Below are 24,535 nucleotides of genomic sequence, written 5' to 3'. Positions count from 1 at the left end.
TAAATTGGAGTCGGCGTCCATAAGAAGCTTTCATCAGCTCCAAAAAACTAGCCATTACTTCCTTTAAGATGGGGTTACATCCTCGATAGTCCTCTCCGCAGTTCGTTGACCAGACGGCCTCTCAAAACAGTCTGGGCACTAATAAAGAAGGTTGAGGAGTATTGTAAGGTGGAAGACGATGCCTTGCGGGTCAAGGCTGGACAGAAAGTCGCTACTCGACTTCATCTGGTCTGGTTCAGCCAATAAGCGCCGTGCCACCAAGGAGCCCTGAACCTTGGACTCGGGCTAAACGAGACAACCGGCATGACTCTCGCCGATCAAGCGGGCAGTGTTTGCACCGTTCAAACGAATAGTATCAAGTGGATAGCAGGCGCACAAGATGCTTGAACAAGAAGTATACGGAATTGGCGAAGTCGATTAGTAATATCCTACCCAATGTCCAGCATTTTCCATTTTTTAAGTGGCCGTCCAAGATGATAGGGCCCCCTGATACTAATAGAAGGCATAGGTGGTGCAAATATCACAAGGATCATGGCCACGACCCTGATAGCTGTTATGCATTGAAGGACCACTTGGAGGAATTAGTGCAAGACGGCTGGCTGGCGCAACACGTTCGAAAGAACAATCTACCGAACACGGTAGCTCTACGGCCAGATTCACCTCCACTCGGTGTAATTCACATGATATACAGCCTACCGTCGTCAGCCCAAGTACATAAAATTCAGTTGCAACCTAGCCTATCCAAGCCGATCACACCAGCCAAACGAAAACTGGTAAGATTAGCTTCGACGACACCGACCTAGATGGAGTAACTCTCTTCCATGCTGATCCCCTCGTCGTCGAGCTACGCGTAAACCAATTCACAGTCGAGTGTGTTCTTATTGATCAGGGAAGCACCTCAGAAATAATGTATTGTAAGACGTTCGTTAAACTTGGCTTCACTGATTCGGATCTGTTACCGGCCGATTACCCATTGTTCGGCTTCAACGCCAACCCCGAGTATCCCTTGGGCAGGATCACACTACCAGTACGGATGGGTACCAAATCAGTCGACGTAGAATTTCTGGTTGTCAAACTCCCGTCGCCATATAATCTTATCATGGGAAGGACTTGGTTGAACGCTATGCAAGCTGTGCCAAGCACTTACCATCAACTACTCTGTTTTCCAACTGAATATGGCATTGAGCATATTCAGGGCTCTCAAAAATTGACACAAGCATGCTATCTTATTGCTGCTGCAAAAAGGCCAAAGGAACTGGAAGTGAACTCGATTGAAGTACCGGATCGAGAGAGTCTTGAGGACATTGGAAAAATCCCTAGCGGAAAGGAAACTGAAGACCTCGATCGGATCAAAATCAATGGGAGCCCTGACAAATTCTTTATGATCGGCACTTCCCTGAACAAGGTTGACATATGTGAGTTGGTTTCCTTCTTACTCAGCAATCTTGACGTTTTTGCATGGACACCATACGAAATGTTGGGGTGGATCTAGATGTGGCCCGACATCGTTTAAATGTCGATCCAAAATTCAAACCAATCATTCAGAAAAGTCGGCGGTTAGTTGCGGAGCATGTATCAGCCGTTGTTGATGAAGTTGATAGGTTGCTTGATGTCAGAGCAATTCATGAAGTAACTTATCCCACGTGGCTATCCAATATCGTGGTTGTAAAGAAGAAGAATGGATCTTGGCACGTCTGTGTGGATTTCACGGATTTGAACAGGGCTTGTCCTAAGGATTGTTTTCCTCTTCCCAGAATCAACCTTGTAGCAATAAGTTTTCACAGATTTGATGATGTGCCGTTGCGTCTACAAGTTGGTTGAAAACTTATCTCCGTTCAGTGCCACTCTTGGTAACCCCATCGCCAGGCGATCCGCTCATCTTGTATCTAGCGATATCCGATCGGGCGGTCGGCGCCGTGTTACTAAAGGAAGAACTCGGGGAGTAGCGACCAATTTACTATGTAAGCAAGGCAATGGTCAACGCCGAAACACACTACTTACCACTGGAAAAACTCATCCTTGCTCTCATAGTGGCTGCAAGAAAGTTGATGCATTATTTTTCATACCATAGGGGTATCAACGGACTATCCTCTCCAATCAGTGCTCCGTAGTGCGGAAGCATTGGGGCAAGTCTCTAAATGGGCTTTGGAACTCGGCCATTATGATATCTAGTTCTTGCCCAGAATGGCCACTAAGGGGCAGGTGCTTGCCAACTTTGTAGCCGAGTTCACAGGATGCCATGCCGACTTCAAGTCTGATAAAGTCCACCTTCAACCTAAACCCGACTGGCGAATATATGTTGGAGACATTTGGAAAATGTATTGTGACGGATCATCCAACCAGCATGGCAGTGGGGCAGGTGTAGTAATCATGAGCCCCGAAGGGGCAATAATTGAGCAGACAGTCAAACTAGGCTTCGATGCATCAAATAACGAGGCCGAATACAAAGAATTGCTTACTGGCCTTCGTAACGCACTTCATCTTGGAACATGGCGGTTACATGTTTTCTGTGACTCGAAGTTAGTTATCAACCATTTGAAAGGGGAATATGCGGCTAAAAATGACCGCATGGCAGCCTACATGAAAGTGGAAAATTCCTTGCTTATAGAATTTGACCACCATGAATTGAATCAAATAACCCGAGATCGGAACATGCATGTGGATGCCCTTGCTTGTCTAGCTTTCGCCATCAACTCAGAAGTCAAACAAACAATCGAAGTCGGGTTCATCCCAGAGCCGGGTATCACCTCTTCTAAACCAGTTCGAATTAACATCATTGAGCCAAGACTGAGTTGGATGGACCCTATCGCTGCATTTCTTTCCTCAGAACAGCTCCCAACAAATAAGAAAGAAGCCCACAAATTGCGGAATGAAGCCCTGCCATATTATCTAGATCCGCAGGGAAAGCTTTACAAAAAATCTCTCTCTGGACTGTATCTGGAATGTGTTCATCTAGACAAAGTTGAGAAATTCTTGGCCAAAATACATGAAGGTAGTTGCGGTGCCCACTTTGAAGGACGCTCATTGGCCCACCGAGCCATAACACATGGGTATTATTGGCTGACCATGCATACTGATGCCAAGAACTACATAAAGAAATGCGAACAATGCCAAAAGTTTTCCCCATTAACTCATCTGTATGCCGAAGAATTAAATTCCATTACTAGTCCTTAGTCATTCGCTAAATGGGGACTTGACATTGTCGGACCATTACCGCGGGGTCCGGGAAACAAATGATTCCTAATCGTCCCCACAGACTATTTTACAAAGTGGATCGAAGCAAAGGCATTAACACATATTCGAGATGTCAATGTTAAATGTTTTGTATGAAAAAACATTATAACTTAATTCGGCACACCGAGAGCACTTGTATCCGACAACGGCACCCAATTTGATTGTGGCGTCTATCGGGAGTTATGCAATAGATACGGCATTCGGCCCTACTTTTCTTCTCTAGCGTACCTGCAAAGAAACGGTCAGGCTGAGGCTTCTAACAAAGTGATCCTAGACGGCATCAAAAAACGATTGGAGAAGGCCAAGGGCAAGTGGGTTGAAGAGTTGCCTAGTATATTGTGGGCTCATCGTACCACTCCGAGGTGGTCTACTAGAGAAATGTCGTTCGCTTTGTGTTTTGGGACACAGGCTATTATCCCTCTTGAAATTGACCTGCCCACATTGAAATCTAGGGTCTTTGACATGGGGCGTAATGACATGATGTTGGCCTTAGATTTGACTTTGATTGAAGAACGCTGAGGTCGTGCTCTTGCGTGAATGGCGCGATATCAGCAGCAGCTCGCCAAGTTATATAACCAGCGCGTGTAGTTGCGTTATTATACATTTGGAGAACTGGTCCTCAAGAAAGTGTTTCTTGCTACTAAGAATCTGGTAGACGACAAATTAGGGCCCAACTGGGACAGTCCTCACCAGATTGATTCGATTGCCGGAACAAGGGCGTATCGACTTTCAGACATGGCTGGCAGAAGTTTACCATGCCCCTAGAATTCAACCCACTTGCATAAATTTTATCATTAAACCAACATGTACGACATGCCAGTTCGTTTTTTTATTTTTGCTGCTATACTAACATGTACGCATCTACGTATTTCGCAATGCAATATGCCTTTTTTATCGTCGTCTCGTCAAAAATGGTTAAATGATAAATAAGACTCCAGATTCGGAGCGCCCTTCGTGCATGTTCACGTTTGGGCCGAATAAGCCACTAAATTCGGAGCGCGCTTCGTGGATATTACGATTGGCCACAAATAAGACTCTGGATTCGGAGCTCCCTTCGTGCATGTTCACATTTGGGCCGAATAAGCCTTCGAATTCAGAGCGTCCTTCGTGGATATCACGATTCGCCATAAATGAGACTCCGGATTCAGAGCGCCCTTTGTGCATGTTCACGTTTGGGCTGAATAAGCCTCCGAATTCGGAGCGCCCTTCGTGGATATGATGATTGGCCATAAATAAGACTTTAGATTCGGAGCGCCCTTGATGCTTGTTCACGTTTGGGCCGAATAAGCCTCCGAATTCAGAGCGCCCTTCGTGGATATCACGATTGACCATAAATAAGACTCCGGATTCAGAGCGCCCTTTGTGTATGTTCACGTTTGGGTCGAATAAGCCTCCGAATTTGGAGCGCCTTTCATGGATATCACGATTGGCCATAAATAAGACTCCAGATTCGAAGTGCCCTTCGTGCACGTTCACGTTTGGGCCAAATAAGCCTCCGAATTTGGAGTGTCCTTCGTGGATATCATGATTGGCCATAAATAAGAGTCCGGATTCGAAGTGCCCTTCGTGCATGTTCACGTTTGGGCCAAATAAGCTTCCGAATTCGGAGCGCCCTTTGTGGATATCACGATTGGCCATAAATAAGACGTCAGATTCGGATCCCCAGCTGAAAGGGTTTTTCAAATAAGTACATTGCCTAAACAGAGTAGTCAATTTATGAGAGCTAATAAACACATGGTTCAAAAGATACAAGCTAAGGGCAATAGAATATCATTGGAACACAAAAGCGCACTGATTGATAAGACGCAAGAACAATGAATATTTATTTCAACTGAAATGTAAAGTACATGAGCTCTACTAGAATGTAAAGTACAATACTTAGACTTTTTTTGGTTCAGCGCCTTCCCCGTCATCATCTATCTTCTCAGCATCAAAAACCTCGAAAGGAAACTTATACTCTTTGTATAACAGAGACGCCGAGTCAATGCCTGCGGCTCGTAAAGCCCTAACCCATCCGTTCTTGAAATCGCGGTTCTCACATCGACAAACATCTTCTGCCAATTTTTCCTTAGTCTTTTCAATGTCAATTTTTCGGCCATCAAAAAATATTTCTTCATAGGCCCGAGTTCTTATAGCCTCTTTAGCGAACATGTTTTCCATTTCCCTATCAGCCATAGCATGATCTAGCAGGCGCTGGTTGACTCTGTCTATGACAACCGGGTTTGTGGCACACGCTGATTGTGTCTCAGTCACCTTGGCCTTTTTTAGCTCACTCTTTGCCTTCTCCGCGCTGCACTCCAAATCCCGAATGCGCTTGTTCTTCTGCTCGAGCTCTCTTTTCTTCGCGCGCAGGTGCATGCCGACTTCATACGCACTGTAAAGTCCTCAGATCATCCCATGTATACTTTCCTTGAAAACCTCGTAATCACCCCGGCCGACAAGCGACAGCTGCACCTCTAGTGGAAATATTTGCCGCGTGAATTCCATTGCCACGTTAGCATCACAAGCTATTGAGTCTGTTTCGGTCATTGGTTTGTTTCCAATAAAGACAGAAAAGCTCAGCGGGCACAGCGGTCTGCTCGGCTCACTTCGCACAATGGCATGTCCACTCGTGGTCTTCGAGCCCCCCCTCGTTGCTACGCCCCATTTCTGGGGGACTTCGCTATTTCACCTCTTTTAGGGGACTCTACTACTTCACCTCTTCTAGGGGACTCTACTACTTCACCTCTTCTAGGGGACCTACTCCGATGTCTAGGCGACCGACATCTTTCTCTCCCCTTTGCTGTCACGTTTCCTATTCTCTGAGCTTCACCCTCAGTAGCGCGATGCATTTTAGCGTCCAACTCCACTAAGCTCCTTCATTTTCCTTTACTGTTGAAAAATAATCTCTAAGACATCTACGGCCCCGCTCATGACCACTGTCCACATTCAAGTTTCTACTCGTTATCAAATTATCGACCACCCCTTTCGTCGTTTGTGCCAGATTTGTTCCACGATGCCTAGGACCTCTTAAATACTAGGTACCTCGTTCATTAATTGCGGATGCACCATTTTTGATGCGCCCCATAGCTAACCCCACATCGGTAGTCGACTCTGGAACGACATCCAAATGGGGCAAGGACATATGTATGAATATATTCGGCAAATTATGTTCTAGCTGAATCACGATACACTGCCCCACTTAGCCAGACGAGCTTAGCATTGGGCCATATGTTTTATTCGTCTCTTGAACGACATGTCCAAATGGGGCAAGGACAGATGTATGAATCTATTCAGAAAATTATGTTCTAGCTGAATCACGATACACTGCCCCACTTGGCCAGACGAGCTTAGCATTGGGCCATATGTTTTATTCGACTTTGGAACGACATGTCCAAATGGGGCAAAGGCAGATATGTGAATCTATTCGGCAGCTTATGTTATAGCCAAATCACGATACACTGCCCCACTTAGTCAGACGAGCTTAGCATTGGGCCATATGTTTTATTACGCTACATTGTTCTACTTAGCCACTAATTTTCATTAGCAAATACAGAACAGAAACAAAAAGGCGATTTGCTTGACGATGTCATAGTGACGGCGATCGATTTCTGTGATTCTACCCGCCGCCTGAAACAAAACGGGGGCAAGTTAGACGGCATATAAAAGAAACTGGAAGTGGAGTTTGCCAATTACGTACCAATATCGCCGACTGTGCAACTAATGCTATTGAAACCACGTTCGGTTATGCACGGAACGCAGCCTTGTCCATCGGCAAGGAAATCGACGAAGCCAGTCTTAGGGCCACGACGAGATCTTTTATATCTGACGCATCGGCAGAAATTGGTGCATTCTTCATTCTAGGTTGGATGATAAACGGCGTTGCCAAGTCTTGGAACTCTTCTATTCGAGGCCGTTTATCGGTTAACTCTTCGGAAGACTCGGCCTCTATCTCGACGGGGAGTTTCTCCTTCCTTTGTTTGGTGCCTAAATCAGCCGATTATTGTTCAATGACCGAGTCGGCCACAACAATTTATCGTTCTTCCTCAACAGGAACAGACGGTGGGGGTACTGATCTAGCAGTTTCGGCCCTCCTTCGGGCTGTCATCTTTTTGGCATTTTTCCTTCAAGCCATCTATGCGATCGATTCTCCAACCACGTACTCAGGATCTGTGCCGGGTAAGTCTCCTAGATCGGTGAAAATGTCGTCTTGTAAAGAAGATGTTTCAATTCGGCTTGAGGTGGATGGGAGATCAAAGCCGACTTCTTTAAAGGCCAAATTAAGAGCTGTGTCAACTTCCTCCCCTAAGCGACCCTCAGACTTGTCTGAGTTTGACTGGCTCGGTTGCTCAGCGACTTGATCGCCAACTTCACTGCCTGGGTCTAAATCTGAACCCTCAAGGCCAATAAGTGCCGTAAGATGAGTGCCGTAAGATGCTTTTCAACCCTTGTAATTGGGATATGATCAACAGTCAAAAAAGTCAAATATGTTGGGTCGTATCACAGTAGCATGTGGGTGGCCCGCCCTTGCTTTTGAAGGTTTGGACGGTTGAAGAATTTGAGTGCGGTTTTGACTTACTCAAGCACAGCGTCGTCGGCCGAAGTGAGTGCTTTCTTTAGATCGTTACCTGCACAAACGAAAAGATAAGTACACGGAATCGAAGCTAAATAAACATACAGAAATTCGCAAACGAAAAAGAAATGGGTCTGTATGGCCACCTGGTTCGCCTTTTTGTCTAGGCACAAGGTCCAGGCGATCTTCGCCTTCACTGAATTCCCAGTTGCCTTGGACAATGACTATGACGTCGTCAACATGCTTACTAGAGCTGGTAAGCGTAGTCATCAAATGGTGATCAGTGTCCTTGGCCCTGAGAAAGTAGTGTCATTATCGACTGGAAGATTTCGCCAGGGCATAACAGTGCCGAATAGCAGGGATTCCTAGGTTAATCCTAAGTCGGCGATTTAATTCTATTACGCCTAGTATAATTTGGTAAAAATTTACGTTTGGCTCTGAAGGGAGTAGACCCCAATAGCGAAGAACGGCCCTCAAGAATAGATGAAGGGAAAAACGGACTTCGCCCTCAGCGATTGATAGGAGGGGAAAGATGATCGTACTCGCATCAGTCCTCTCAATGTCAACTACACTATCTGCCACGAGTGACAGATGGACGTGGTGGAAATATGGTCCGCAGAGCGTAGAGCTTTCAAGTGTTTCACCATTCAAATCGGAATAGAAAATATGCTAACTAAAAACAAACAAGAAAAAGGGAGCTAGAATGAGGAAGAAATACAAAGAGGAGAAGAACTTATAGGTCAGAGAAAGAAGGACAGTGGAGAGTAGGCAGAAATCGTAGAGGTCGTGGAGAAGGAATGATATCGTGAGATAACCAGAAAGCCTTGCACATTCAAAAAATATTCGAAAGGACAGTGTGGTTTCATGTCGCATTAAATTAGCAACGCGTAGAAAGGGGCGGGAAGTTATAATGATTTCTAAATTGTGTTCATTATGACGCTTCAATATTGGAAGAAGTGCGAGCGCTGTAGTTTTGACTTTTGACATGCAAAACCAAACATGCTGACTAACTGGTATTAGTCGGATGTTTACGGGGCAATTATGGAGGCCGAATAAAATCGATGAGGAAAAAAGGCTGAGCCATCCAGTTGAGACACTAGGCCGAAGACAATTTGGCCCTGACTAGGGGCTCATGAAGCCGAGTATACGAATCAGCCATATAAGGAGCCGAACAGGAGCCAACACTCAACTGGAAGGCCGACTAAATAATTATGTGCAAGGTCAAGAGTGGGCCCGACCCTTGGCCCCAGGCGTAATATAAAAAGGGAGGAATGTCAGCCAAAGATAGGTATGTGAAAATAAACAAGATAACTAAAGATAGAAGTAAATTTGAGAGGATACAGACTTGTTCGTCGGAGTGCTAATTCCAGCACCCCCGACCGGAGTGTTCATCCCTTTTTCAAGTAGCAATCAGAGGATCAAGAGTGTATAACTAGATCCAAGAGTATTTCCAAAACCACTTCACCACAATATATATAAGAAAGAAAGAAAGAAAGAAAAGAAAAGAAGAAGAAAAAAAGGTTGAAGACAAATAAAATAAAAAAAAAAAAATGGGCTGACCCTCAAAACTCAGTCTGGGTCGCTAGTTCTGTCTGTTCAACCGTCGGGTCTGCCGATTTTCCAATTTTACACTGATTTTGCCCTTAGTTAAGGTTTAGGGGGTTTTTCGGACTAGAACAAGGACCGGTTCCCGGTCTGATCGGCCAATCCGATCCGGTCCAGGTTTCTAAACAATGATCTCGGGTAGAAATACCTCAGGTATCCCTTCATTCAATTATCTCAGATAACTTCAACTTGTAAGATTTTCCAATTTTTTTACAAGTGTTATGCTCATTCCTATTTCCTACCCCCTAATGCGAACCCAAGTACCACTTATGTTCACATTAAGGACATATCACGTAGTTATCGCCTAAATCTTACTTATACATTCTTGACCGAGGTCATTATGTTTGGCTTGCCCAAATGAAGCACTTGAGGCTTAACCTTAATGCACTGAGAGTACCATCCTCTTCGGATTTTCTTTCAAACTGCCCAAGTCATGGCCAGTTTCACATTGTTTCATGCCAAAACATCGCAGACTTAGTTCAACTATATCATTATGGCAAGTCTAAGTTACTCGTCATGTTTCATGCCGAAACATCGTAGACTTAGTTCAACTCTATCATTATGGCAAGTCTAAGTTACTTGTCATGTCTCATGCCGAAACATCGCAAACTTAATTCAACTTTACCATCATAGCAAGTCTAAGTTATTCGTTATGTTCACTATGGGAACATCGCCGACTTAGTTCAACTCTACCATCATAGCAAGTCTAAGTTACTCATCATGTTTCATGTCGAAAAATCGCAGACTTAGTTCAGCTCTACCATCATGGCAAGTCTAAGTTAGTCGTCATGTTCACTATGGGAACATCGCCGACTTAGTTTAACTCTACCATCATAGCAAGTCTAAGTTATTCATAAAGTTCACCATGGGAACATCAGTCTTATCGCACAAATTTCAGTAACATTTCATAAAAATAAAATTGAGTTAGTAGTTTATTAATACTTTGGCTAATAAATCTTTACACAAAACTCGACAAACAGAATTTAATGGTAGAAAAACTTTAAATTTCTTGTGTTCCAGGGTCTTGGCAGCTCTTTGCCATTAGTGTCCTCTAGCCAATAAGCTCCATTGCCTGTGACTGACATGGTGCGATATGGTCCTTCCTAGTTTGGGCCAAGCTTGCCCTCTCTAGGATCTTTCTTATTGCCAACAACCTTTCTAAGGACAAGGTCCCCAATCTTAAACTCTCTGGGATTGAGCTTTTTGTTGTATGCCTTAACAAGCTGCTGCTGGTATGCCCCCAGTCGAATTGTTGCTCTCACCATTCTTTCTTCTATTAGATCAAGATCTCAGGCCAGGAATGCCTCGTTTGTTCCATTCTCCACTCCTTGGGTTCTGATTCCAGGGATGCCAATCTCTAGTGGGATGATTGCTTCAGTACCATATGCCATAGCAAAAGGAGATTCTCCAATAGATCTTCTCGGTGTAGTCCGATATGTCCATAGGACATTGGGCAATTCCTCCACCACTTGCCCTTGTCAGTTTCTAGCATTTTCTTGATTCCATCCAAGGATGGTCTCGTTGGATGCCTTTGCTTGTCCATTGCTCTAGGGGAAGCTAGGAGTAGAATAATAGTTTTTGATCTTGTATTTCGCACAGAAGTTTTTATCAGCTTGCTGTCAAATTGAGTGTCATTATCTGCTACTATGGCTCTTGGGATTCCAAATCTGGTAATTATGTTTCTCCAGATAAAATTCTTCACATCCACATCTTGGATTTTGGGTAAGGGTTTAGCCTCTACCCATTTCATGAAGTAGTCAGTTACTACCAGCAGGAACTTTCTCTGTCCAGTTGCTTGGGGTAGTTGCTTAACAAGATCCATGCCCCATTGGGCAAATGGCCAAGGGCTGGACACTGGATTCAGATCTACCACTGGCTGGTGTATCAAAGGTGCAAACCTTTGACACTTCTCGCATTTTCTCACATAGGCTTCTACATCCTTCTGCATGTAGGGCTACCAGTATACCTGAGATATGGCCCTGTGAGCAAGTGATCTACCCTTAGTATGGCTTCCACATACTCCCTCATGGATCTCATATAGAAAGTCCTTGACTTGGGATGGATGCAAACATTGCAGAAGTGGTCCAGTGAAGGATCTTTTGTACAGATGGCCCTCTGTTGACAGGCAAAACTTGGCCGACTTCAATCTGATCTTATGCACTTCCTTTCTGTCTGCTAGCAGCCTACCATCTCTGAGGAACGTAACTATGGCGTCCATCCAACTTGGACTCATCTCCACACACATCGCTTCATACTCTGTTATTAGGGACTCTATACTGGGGACCAATAGGTAATCCACCACTATTGTCTATGTCTTTCCTAACTTTATCGCGCTAGCAAGGTTAGCCAGTGCATCCGCATGGCTATTATCATCTTAGCTAACCTGCTGCAGCCGACAGTTTTGGAAACATGTTAACAACTTGACAATCTCCTTGACAGAAGCTATCAGCCTCTCATCACGGGCAGCGTACTCGCCTGTGGCTTGATTTGCAATGAGCTAGTAGTCACAAAAGACTACCAGCTCGTCGGCTTCCACAGTCGTTGCCAATTTCAGTCCAACAATCAATGCCTCGTACTCTGCATCATTATTTGAGGCCTTGAACCCCAAGCGGATAGATTGTTCTATCATTCGCCCATCTGGCAATACCAAAACCACTCTTGCCCTCGCTCCTTGTCGGTTTAAGCTGCCGTCGATAAAGAGGCGAAAGGAGTCGCTGATGTAAATATCGCAGGGTTTTAGCCTTTCTTCCCACCTTCTTTTGTTCTGCCGACGTGGGGTTCCGTGGCCCCAATTGGTTTTTCTCTTCCTCTCTTAGACATCCTAGGCCGCGGCTTACTGGTGCCCGCCTTGGGATCATGCCAGGAGAGAATTCTGCCACAAAGTCGGCCAAAACTTGGCACTTGATTGTTGTTCTCGACTTGAATTCTAAGTCATACTAACCTAGAACTACAGCCCATCAAGCTACCTTGCCTGTTAGGTCTCCATGCTGTAACAGGGACTTTAGTGGATGTTCAGTTAGCACCATAATCTTGTGGGCTTAAAAGTAGTGGTTCAACTTTTTCGAAGCCATTACCAGTGCCAATGTTAACTTCTACAGAGGCAAGTACCCGATATCTGCATTTGCTAGGGTCTTGTTCACATAGTACACTATCTTCTGCTCACCTTCTTCTTCTCAGATTACCACGGCATTCACGGTGTGGTCTGAAACTGCTAGGCACAAGAATAACTTTTCTCCTAGTACTGGGTTCAACAACACTGGTGGGGTTGTTAGGTATTTCTTCAAGTTGGCCAGGGCGACTTCGCATTCTTTTATCCATAGAAAGTCTATGGCCTTCTTCAATAAGCCAAAAAATTGTTTGCATTTATCTGAACTTTGGTTGATGAACCTATTCAGGGTTGCTTCCCTTCCAGTCAAAATTTGGATTTGTTGGCTGTTGTCGGGCTCTTTAAGTCAAGAATGGCCCTGATTTGATCTGGGCTCGCTTCAATACCCCTCCTGGTAACCAAGTACCCCAGGAACTTATCGGATCCAACTCCAAATGCGTACTTCGAGGCGTTGAGTCGAAGTTGGTATGTTCTCAATATGTCAAAGACCGCCTTCAGGTCGGCCAGATGGTTCCTAGGTTTTTTAGTTTTAACAACCATATCGTCAATGTAGACCTCTACTATCCTCCCAATCAGATGTTTGAACATCTTGGTGACCAGTCTTTGGTATGTCGTTGTAGACACCCCATTTTTGACGGCCCTTACAACTTGGATGTCCTTGTAGGTACATCCGATGATGAGTTTGTTCGCTTGACAAGTGCTCGAAGTCCTCAGTGGAATGCCACAACTTTGAGCCTTTCAAACCCTGCATCCTTTTTGTCTCATTTTTAGACTATGCCTTGGTCTTTCCAGCCTGCAACCTCTGGTGGCCTGCCGGCCATTTCTGGAGGCTGCCGGCCATCACTTTTGGTTTGCCAGCCATTGATGTGGCTTGCCAGCCACCACTGACGGCCGGCCAACCACTAGTGTTTTTTGTAGATATTTTATGCCAGCTGTGCTAGCTGTTTGCACAAATGCTTGCATCTATCCACACGTGGAGGGCTGGATCTCCTTGTAGAAATTTCATGTTTTCTACATATAGGGATCCCCTCTCTCATGTTTTGAGGTTATAAAATTTTGGGCTAAAAAATTTTCCTCTCTCTCTACAAATGCTCTACACTTTTGCCTACTCACTTTACACTCTTGGCTTTACTTCCTTAACCAAATCCTCTCACCTTTGAGCTGAGGTTCCTTGAGGCCTTCTTGGAGCTCTTTAAGTTGGTTTTGGCTTGAATTGTGGCCTGGAGTTACTCTTCTTTTCAAGAGGTATAATACTTGCTTTATTAGCTTGCTTTGCATAGTTATTTTTCTTTCTTTTCCCATTGTTTTTGGGCTGTTTTTGGACTGTAAAAAAAACTCTATTTTTGTGGGCTGAAATTGGTGTTTTTGGCCATTTAAGGTAAGGGGGTTGTTCACCTCTCTTCATTCCTTGTTTGAAAGACCATTTCACCTTTTTTTCCCATTTTCAAACCATCTTTTTTTGGGCCTTTAAACACTGATTTGCAGAGTATTTTTAGTGGTAAAAATCAGGTTTTGAAGTCCAAATTTGGAGGGGGTAGCCTCCCCTCTTTGTGTCTTGTTTGTTAGCCTAGTTGGTGCCATGCTTTAGCTTATTTTTCTAGCTTGTTGTAGCTTTATTCCAGCATGCTTCAGGCTCTATTTTGGACTGTTTTAACTCTGTTTTGGGTTGGATATTGCATTTGAGTCTTATATTGCATAGTTGTAGTGTAATAGTCCTCACAAGCTTAGTGTTTTAGGCCTTTAGACACCACTTGTTTGAGTTGATTGCATGTTTTTAGTGTTTTTCACACTTAATTTCAGCACTAATCATCTCTGCAACCTCCCTCCTTTCTTATCTTTTAGTTTTGCTTTGAAAGTGGTTTCAAGTCACTTCCTTGCCTAAGTGTGAAATTGAGGTTTCATACTTAATGGTTTAATCCCTTGGGGGGTTCATTACCAATGGTATGATACTTCTTTCATACCTAAAGCAACTTGTGTTTTGAGCCCTCTTTCCATTAGAGGACTCTAATTCACCCAATGGACTTAATTGGATTAAAGAATGGTTGGTAAAGTAAAATGAGTAACTAAAACTTAGGACTAAAAGATGAGCAATATAATGATTGGTGTGTTCAATCGGACATTAATTGAGCACATGGAACGTGGACCATTTCATACTTGCTAGTGATGAAATGATCCAAGTCTCCAAGGTTTACACATTTCCTTAATCTTTCATGAAAGGGAGGAGGTTTGTGTCTTGTTTTTGCATTTATTGAACTTGTACATCTTGAGTCACAAGCCATCATGCAATGAAATTCCTTGAGTTGGTGGTTTGTGGCTTAAGTTCACCTTTCCTCGGATTTGCTCAGGAAAAGAAGAGGTGAGTTGTGCAAACAATCCTTGAAAATACCCTCTATATGCTATGTTTGTCCTCTGTTGCAGCAAGATAAACCAGTGCATCAGTGGCCGGCAGGCCACTTTCCATGGCCGGCAGACCGCCATCCATGGCCAGCAAATGGCCGACAATCTTCACCAGTGGCCGGCTGGCCACTAATGGAAATCTCAACAGAGTGTTGGTAAACTGGAGCAAATTGTTTTGGAAGTTTTCAATTGTGCAAATAGAGGCTTTCGGGAGCCAAACGGTGGTCTTTTCGGGTGGAGATCGAGCATGCACGTATACATCCTTCATTTCTTAAGGTAGAGTAGCTAATTGGCTTAGTTTAGTTACTTAGTTTAATTATTAGTTGTAATTGTTTCGTAATTATTTAATTAGTTAGTTAGCTAATTAGTTCATATGTTGTTGTAATAATTAGCTTAATTAGCTTAGCTTAGTTATTCATTCAGACTCTCCTTCGTGAGAGCATAATGTAATAATGTGCATGTCTTCCAGCCCTACGTCTTTTTTTCCTTTTATTTATCTGCTTTTGATGGTTAAATTAGGAGCATCACGTTTCATTTAGCATACCTTATACTTGCATACATTCATCTTGTCTTGCATGCACCGAGGCTCGGCGCATCATTCTAACTTCATTGTCATTTCAATACATTCTTTGAATACATACTTAAATGCATGCTATTTAAATTGCCTCATATCCGTATTAGTAGCCGAGCCTATTAATTGCATTCTTCGCATGCGTTGCATTAGTCATTTGGCATAGTTAGGAACATGCATTTTTCTAACTAGTTTCTTTTTTGGCTTGGAGTACTCGGTGAGTTTTTAGTGCTTTAGCATACTTACATGAGTGTGAGTAATTGCCATGTCTAACATGCTTGCCATGAGGCTAAGTGCTTACTTGCTAGACTATTTGAATGCCTGTGGATGATGGCTTGTTGTTTGAATTGGAACAATTCAATAAATGTACTTTTAAGCCCACTTTGTCAATTGGCAAATTCACAAACCTTTAAGCCCACTCGAGGTAGCAAAATCAAACGCTTTTCGCAAAACAAACATGAAATTGAATTGTTCCAATTTGAGCAAACTAGTCTATACTTTTGTGTGTGCGCATCACATAGTAATTGCTAGCCTAATAAACCGGAACAAGAGTACATAATGTTGATAAAAATCATATCATGATTAGTAGAGGTCGATCTTTGATTGGGTGAGCGGGGGTGCTCAATTCATGGCCTTCCCCTCTCGTATCTAAGTTCTCGAGCTGAGGCAATTTTGGTGATGACGGACACGTGGCCTTTGGCACGAGTCATGGGTTTCCTAAATTTTTCCAAAATAAAATATTTAGGTGGCAACTCTGTATCTGGGAAAGCAGTTCATTTTTGGCAATATTGATTCAAAATCAATTTTCCAAAAGATTTGACGAATTTGGACTCTTTGGTGTTTATCAATTTCACATTGCACTTGTGAGATTAGATTCAGAACCGTGGGAGTCTGAACTGTAGGGCTTTCTTTCAAAACTCCGAGAGGGGGCGCGAAAATGCCGGGCTACAGTCGCTCCTGCATTCTTCAACCCAAAAGGCATTACTCTGTAGCAATACGGTCTTTTAGGGATGATGAATGCTGTCTTTTCTTTGTCTAGGGCATACATTGCTGTCTGATGATAACCTCTGTATGTATCCAGAAAACTTATCCTGCCATGTCCTGATGTGGCATCCACCGGCTGATTAATCTTGGGTTGTAGGAAGCTGTTCTTGAGGCAAGCTTTGTTCAAGCTTGTGAAGTCCACGTAGACCCTTCACTTGCTATTCTTCTTCTTCACCACCACTGTATTAGACAACTAGGTGGGATAATGCATTTCTCTGATGGCCTGTGCCTCTAGTAGCTTGTCTACTTCTTTCTCAACTGCTTGCACATGTATCAATGTTGGCCTTCTTGCTCTCTGGATGATTGGTTTAGTCGACCTGTCCACGTTGATCTTGTGACAAGTGACTTTGGGCCTGATCCCCAGCATCTCATAAGGTGTCCAGGCAAACACCTCTATGTTCTCTCTCAAGAAAGCCTCCAGCTCTCTTTCTTCTTCCTTGGCTAAGCTAGAGCTGAGGAGGAAGAATTGTTCATCATCTTCTTCTTGCACCAGAACCTGTTTCAATGGTTCTTCACTCTTCTCGACAGGTGCTTTGCCGACATCATCTAAGACCTCGTGGTCTTCGCTTTCAATATCTACACTCTCTACTTCCCTTATATGATAGGTGTACTTCATCGTTGCCATGGAACAATTTTTTGTTTGTACTTGGTCCCCCCTTACTTCTTCAATCCCCTGCTCAGTTGGGAATCACAATAGTTGGTGCAGCATTGATGAAACAATCCGCATTGCGTGCAACCACGGTCTTCCTAGAATGATGTTGTATGGGAAAGAAGTATCTATCACAGTAAACTCCATTATTACCTTCTTGCTCCCTACCTACACCTCTAGATTTGTGGCTCTGAGAGGCCATGTTGGCATCCTGTGAATTCGACTATAGTGCTATCAGACTGCTCTAAATCATTTGGATGGAGGCCAAGCTCCTTGTAACATTTGACATACATGATGTCAAAAGAGTTGCCCTGATCAATCAGTATGCGTCTTACTTGGCAATCTCCAATCTTCAGAGTTACCACCAAGGCATCATTGTTTGGATGTTGCACCATATCCAAGTCGGCCTCAATGAAAGAAATCATAAGTCCCTGATATTCTTTTGTTCTGGGCTTTTTCTACTAGACCTGATATACATTTGGCAGGTGCCTTACTCTTTGGGTCTCCCCTTGAACTTAATTCTCATTGACCTTCGAGTGAATCACATTGATTACCTGAGGTCTATCTACCTGTTGCGGTGGAGGTGGTGGTGGAGGTGGTGCTGTTGGTGTCTGTGGCAGCCTCGCGTGCTCTTCCCTTGTCCTCACCTCATCTACTAGGTCTTTAAGGTGACCATGTCCAACCAGATCCTCCAGGTGACCATGTCCAACCAGATCCTCCAGGTGTGACTTCATAGCCTTGTATCCTTGAGTCATGTACCCATCTTCGTCATGATAGGTGCAATGCTTCCCAGTGCTTCTGCCCATGAACTCACCAGGGACCTTTTCTAGTGCTTTGTAGTATAGTTGGTTTCGAATCCTCTCCAAAACCTTGTAGATCGGAATCCTGAATACCGTTCTCACTACTTGCATAACCCTCGTTCTTGTTTCTAGCCTGTCAACACTAGTATTTCCTCGGCCTTGCTTTAGCGAGCCATTTTTCCTTTCTTTCTTTGGTGTTTTCGTTCCTAGTGTGTATTCCTCTACTCTGGCATACTTTTCAATCTGTGCCATGAGCTCTTCCATGCTCTTCAGTAGGGTTTTTTCAAGTGATTTTCAAAGCTGACAATTATCATTCAAGCCGTTCTTGAAAGACACAACTACCAGCTCTTGGTTACAAGCCGGAAGCCGGTTGTATACCTCATAGTATCTCTTGGCGTAAGCCCTAAGGCCTTCATCATCACTAATCTTCAAAGCCAATAGGGAGTCTACCCTCAGTGGCTGTGATTTGTTCGTAACAAACCTGGCCACAATAGTCTTCCCAACTCTTCACACTTTTTTTCGGTAACTTATGGAACCAATCCGATGTTATCCCCCCAAACGACGACGGGAATACCTTGCACAACAGTTGCTTGTTCCCGCTCCACAAAGCCATTAAATTCAAATACAAACTAATATGAAAGTTTGGATCAGACTTACCGTCATAGATCTGAAACCTCAGAATGTTGAATTTCTTTGGTGCCTCAAACGTATCTAACTCCACCGAGAATGGTGTCCTCGGCTGGACGTTGGACGTGATCTCGGCGTTGAGTCTCTTTCTTTGGATGTATTCTCTCTGATCCTCCTTTGTTCTACCAGGAGCTCGGCTATCAATAGACTTCAGTCTCTTCGGCGTGTTGCTCCAGGTGTAATTGTGCGTCCTCTTAGACTTCCTTTCGTCTACTGCATCAAAATAGAGGCCATGCCTTTGGATCTGCCGAGATCCTTTGACATAGGTCCCCTTGGTTTGTGGTGTCCTCTATGACTCGCCTCGTACTGACTCTATACGCCCAACATCCTTTGATGACTGATGTGAGTTTCCCTATACCCTACCATGTTGTGAAAAACTGGGATTGCCTTTTGTCTTCCTTTCTAGGCATTTGTTTTAGCCGCTGGTGCCGGCGTGTCCTACAATGGGAACGATAGTTGCATTACATTATTTTGCATGATAAAATTGACCACTGTCTGTAGGTCTGTCAACTTGTTCGCCATTTCTTTCATCTCCTCATCCCTCCCAAGGCATCTATCCTTCCATATTTGGAGGTCACTTTCATTGCAGTATTCATTTCGCCTCCTTTCTTCGGGCCATTACATCTCTTGCCGGCATCATTTTCCCCAAGATTCGATTCTTGTACTCATTCATTAGGATTTTCTTCTTTGGCATTAGGATCCATATGTTCCTCCTCCTCACTGTGGATGTCGTCCCTAATTCTCTTTTCCTGCCTGTTGTTGGCCATCTATTCTCCTTAAATTCCTATAGACGGCACCAAATTGTGGGTGTTGATTTCCGACCACACAACCAATTAGGAAACTTAATTGGAGAGCACCGACAGAATAGATCGAGCCAACTACCTGCCAACAAGAAGATGAGAATACCGCGGTGGTTCGTCCACCTGGGGGCACTCCGACGATCAGGTCAGTAAATCTTATCTCTGATAGATATCAAAATAGTACTTAAACTCACAAGTAAAAACTTACCTCAGATCCACGAGGGTGTCTCACTTTTATAACCAGCAGTGACCTGATCCCTTAGAAGCCTCACTTTATTGGACTCAAGCTCAATGCTCATCTTAGACTCTCGGCTAGATAGTGACAAACTCCTCATAAGCCTTATCCTTATCCAGACTGAGAGCCTCTTCTGTTCTAGGACTATTGTCCCTTATCCGATTACCTCGAGATTCCGGCATTACCGCAGAACATCTCCGCAATACTGTGGTCACCTCGGCAAGATGACTCATCCACGTGGCACCTTAGTCGACATCTCAGGGCTACCTTGGCCACGTGGCGTCATTCGAAAAATACTTCCCCACATCTTCAATCAAAAAATAATTAAAAACGAATATATACACACTAGCGGTTGGCACACACGATTTGTGTGTAATTCAAGTAAGTAAAAATAAAATAAAATATTTATTATATATTATGTGTCACTCAAATGATAAAATCCTTTTTCATTAGACCAAAGGTCTAAGGTTTGAGTCTCACTCCTTTTATCACACCACCAAAGGTGTTCACTTTATAATAGAATAGATAGATAGATATATTAGTTTTAAAATCCTATTTTATATACATTTTTATAAGAAATTTAAAAATGTTATGACACTTCTTAATGAAAATAATATGAAAATTTGCGTAACTTAGAAAATCCTTACATGGGTTATTGAAGAGATCCAACGAAGAGATGAGCTTTACCCTTGTAGATCTGCAAAGGTAGACATGGTTAGTGCCACCCAACCGGGGTTGCTAGCTGGGAACACTCCGATGATGAAGTTAGTAACTTGAATTAAAGAAAGAAGATGATGAATTGAAGAGAGTGTGTGTGCTGTGTTGCAAAGATGAGAAAGCATACCCCTCTTTTATGGGATACCCTCCTTTTATATAGGTGGGTGTGATATTTGCTTGATAGGCTTTCTTGCTTGGGCTGTACCCATTATTTGGACTTGTTTGGGATACCCCCAATAATTTGATATTTTTTGGGCCACCACAATTGCCCCAAAACTTTCATTGTCTTCAGTAGAAGGAATAAATTTTTTTATTGTTGAGTTATGTTGTTCAAATAGATGTTAGGTCTCTTAATATAGAACATATTTGATAAATGAATAAAATGAATGAATGAATGACTGCATGGATGCATGTAAGTATGAATGTATGTGTAAATGTATGTATGTTTAGGAAATTAGGGCTTTGCTCCGTAGTCGGAGGCTTTTGCTGATGGCGTTGCGTTCCGAGCACGGAGATTGTTACGTATTCAGAGGCATTTGTTGATGGTGCTCCGTGCCGAGCATGGACATTGTTCTGTATTCGGAGGCTTTTGTTGATGGCACTCCGTGCTTAGCATAGAGATTGCTCTGTATTCAGAGACTTTTGTTGATGGCGCTCTGTGCTGAGCACAAAGATTTCTCTGTATTTGGAGGTTTTCGTTAATTTTAAGTGGAGATCAATTTCCAACATCGTAAAGATTATGAATAATATATCTCGTGTCATTGATTGCCAATACCAAATGATGTAGAGCTATTAATCACAAAAAAAGTGAAAAGCCAAAAAACTTACATCAATGGGAGAATTTGCGCAGATGTGTAGAGTTGCAGGGTCGAGTGGTTGGCGATAAAGCAATAAAAAAAAGCATCACGCTATTGTAAGGAATTTTTGAGTATGAGTTGTCTTTCAAGGAAAAGTTTTTTCAATGAAAAGTTTTTTCGTTTTTTCATTGAAAAAGAGTGAGCAGTTTGTGAGAAAATTTGATTTTCGTAACAGTCGACGAATCTGGATAGAGCTGGAGTATTTCTGAAATAACTAAAAATCTGGAAAAGCTATTCCATTTCCGAAAAATGTTATGAAAACTAGATAAAATTCTCTACAAAACCATAGGAAGGCCGGATTTGGGAAAAATTTGAAGTAGTTCTTTCAATCTTGATCTTTAAGTGACTCTGAATCTGGAAATTCTGTTTACATTAATGTTTTGTGCTTTTGACTTTATGAATGTGCTTACTTATATATAATCATGTCTTGGTATGATAGTATACATGTCACGGTCATGTATTTTTTTGACCTTTGATGATTCTTACAATTGTGTAAATTTATTTTCCTTATCGCTTGTACTAACTAATTACAACGGTTAATCTAACGGAGAACTTAATGGGGTGGCTAATGGGGTTTTGATCACCCGATTATTATTATGAGAAGAAGATATTGGTTGGTGGGATGCATTCCCTTTTGGTAAGTTAGATCTTGCGCAAGTGGTTGTTCGGAACACTTGAATGGAGCGTTGTATTTGGACCCTAGGTAGTTCGGTGTAAGGAGCGATTTGGGCAAGGCTCATTATTACCCTCTTTGGAGGACCTGTGGTTGGCGCTATGCGACGCGGTATATAACCGTTGGTAGGCATCCGAGTAAGGTCTGTAACAAAATAGCAAAAGATGGGGCATACCGAATAATCTGCGTCTAATTCTTGGAGTTGGGAGGACGAAATCTCTTTAGGAGATTTATAGACTACTAACAATTAACCATATAATATGTGCTATGAACTTAAATGCCATGATCCTTTCCTCTGTTTTTTTTTTTTTTTAAATGCTATTGTGTATTGAACTGGAAAAAAAAGATGGGGTGTGTGTGCGTTTACTGGGCATTCAAAGCTCAAGGCATATCATGCCAGGTGTTGAAGAGGAGCGCACAGCAGAAGACAATGAACAAAAAACCTTCGAGGACATTTGGCTAACCTAGAAAGTTAGGATTTTCTTTTGTGGTTTTGTAAAGTCCATATGAAACTTTAAATTTTCTTTTGGATGTAATATTGATGAAACGAGCTTTTGTAATTAAGGATATTTGTAATTATTCTATTATTATGTATTTATATTCCAACACTAATATAATTCCTTACGTTGCTTATGAGACCTTGTGTCAATGCTTCTTAAGATCTGTCCAAAGGGTAGTGTGCTACCAAAGAAAGCTGGACTTAGAAGGGATACTAATTTGACTCCTCTGGTGATCTGCGATCTTACTTGGTTATTGGCCATAGGACTCATTATTGACTTTCCCATTACTACAACCCTTAGTGTAGATTTGGGGCGTCACACCGTCGGACCTCCTAAAGTTGACCAAAAATAAGATGGTTTTACTTTGTTGTTGTTGTTGTTTGGCTCTTGTCCTCGGCTAAAGTGTGGTTGTCACGACCCAAACTCACCCTTATAGGTTTAGTATCGTAACCGGCCAGTAAGCCTGGGATTACTGAAGGCCTCTAAATAGATTAAACAAAATTAAAGGAACTGGTGGAAGCAAATATCAAATAGAATGTCAATAGAGTTGTGCAGACATACATGTGATAGAAAATTTCAAACTTATATACATATATGTGACGCCATATTTATGTTACTCTTACATCACCAACACATATACAGTCAAAGGGACTTAGCCCTAAGTATAGAGTATACAAAAACTATTCAGACAAACAGAAGAAAACAAAAACTTAAACCTTTTTTGCAGAAACTTGACCACACTTCAACTTGGGAACCTCTTCGGGAGGTGCGGTGGTTGGCTGACAAAACTGATCTCCAGGCAATCATCACTGAGCCTGGTCATACGCCTGATCACCTACATATATAAATAATATAGTGAGCTGGAGCCCAGTGAATAATAACAAAGTAAAGGTTTTAATGAGTGATGTCCGTAACAGATTCAAAAATCAGAGTTCAGAGTCAGAAATAGATTCATATTCATATTCATATTCATATTCATATTCATATTCAGAATTTAGACTTCACAGATAGTCATACGTGGGACATCCATTAGCACTAATAGAACAGATGACCATAATTATATGGGACGTACAGATGACCTATGATCACATGGGACGGTCAGATACAGAGCAGATAATGGTTATGCTTAACCAATTCCATGATGGAACCTTTGGCACCAGGTAACAAATAACAGATATCACATGGTGTTAAGGATGCCACGAATACATTTTGGAAAGTTGGACAATCAGTCATTCAATCATAAAGTAGCATTTTAGAAAATAGATCATTTCATATCATCAGAAATATTTAAAGTCAAACTTAGTTTTACAGAGTTATTACTCACAAATAGCTCCAGTAGTAGGACAGCTAGAGCAGACAGATCAGACAGTCCATGGCGCGTGACCAACACAAACATATTGAAACACACAGTGGATACACATTGAAACATGCACTCGAAAAATACATAACTCATTTCTTTCCTATCTTGGAGTGTTTCTAACCCTTATACTCATTATGATGTCTTGATTAAGGTTTAGGAATGCCTAGAATGCAATGAGGATACCAAAATGTAAGCTGAAATACTTAGCCAAATTTTCAAAAACAGGGTATTTCGCTCGAGCATAACTTTGGTCGCTCGAACGGACCCCTTGGTCTGCAAAACTTTTGAGAGCTCTTATTTTACACTCGAGCGTAACTTCTGGTTGCTCAAGCCAAGGTTTAAAAATAAGAGTTGTTGCTCGAGCGCAGATTTTGTCGATCAAGCAAAGGCTAATGTGACACCTTGAATGTTTAATTAAATACCACATAAATATATATAGCTATATATATAAATATAATTATGGTTGTATGTGATAATATATTATTAAAAAATAAATAAATAGTATATAATTATTTGAAAAATTGGACCAAAGTAAAATGACACCAAAAGTTAAATAAATAAATATAAAAGTAACAACAACAACAGTAACAACAACAGCAGCAACAACAACAACAACAACAATAATAATAACAATAATAATAAGATAGTTATCCAATTCAAGATAGCCAATCTGTAAGTTAATTAGGATAGTGGTGGCATTTGCGGGTTAAGCCACCTATACATAATAGATAATTTTGAATCTATTTAT

General features: G+C 42.4%; 2 protein-coding genes across 2 annotated transcripts; both read left to right on the top strand.

Moving 5' to 3' along the window:
• The first annotated feature begins 1,033 nt into the window (after positions 1–1,033).
• On the top strand, positions 1,034–1,821 carry LOC145800296 (uncharacterized). Its single transcript, XM_082889951.1, has 2 exons — positions 1,034–1,415; positions 1,493–1,821. Exons 1-2 carry the CDS (start codon positions 1,034–1,036, stop codon positions 1,819–1,821), a joined length of 711 nt encoding a protein of 236 aa, XP_082746077.1.
• A 363-nt stretch (positions 1,822–2,184) lies between these two features.
• LOC145800295 (uncharacterized) lies at positions 2,185–3,174 on the top strand. Its single transcript, XM_082889950.1, has one exon. It carries the CDS (start codon positions 2,185–2,187, stop codon positions 3,172–3,174), a length of 990 nt encoding a protein of 329 aa, XP_082746076.1.
• Positions 3,175–24,535: the final 21,361 nt, after the last annotated feature.

This window comes from Camellia sinensis, chromosome 10 (assembly GCF_055761805.1).
Source record: "Camellia sinensis isolate YWXY chromosome 10, ASM5576180v1, whole genome shotgun sequence".
NCBI lineage: Eukaryota > Viridiplantae > Streptophyta > Magnoliopsida > Ericales > Theaceae > Camellia > Camellia sinensis.
This window is presented reverse-complemented; position numbering and strand designations above follow the sequence as displayed.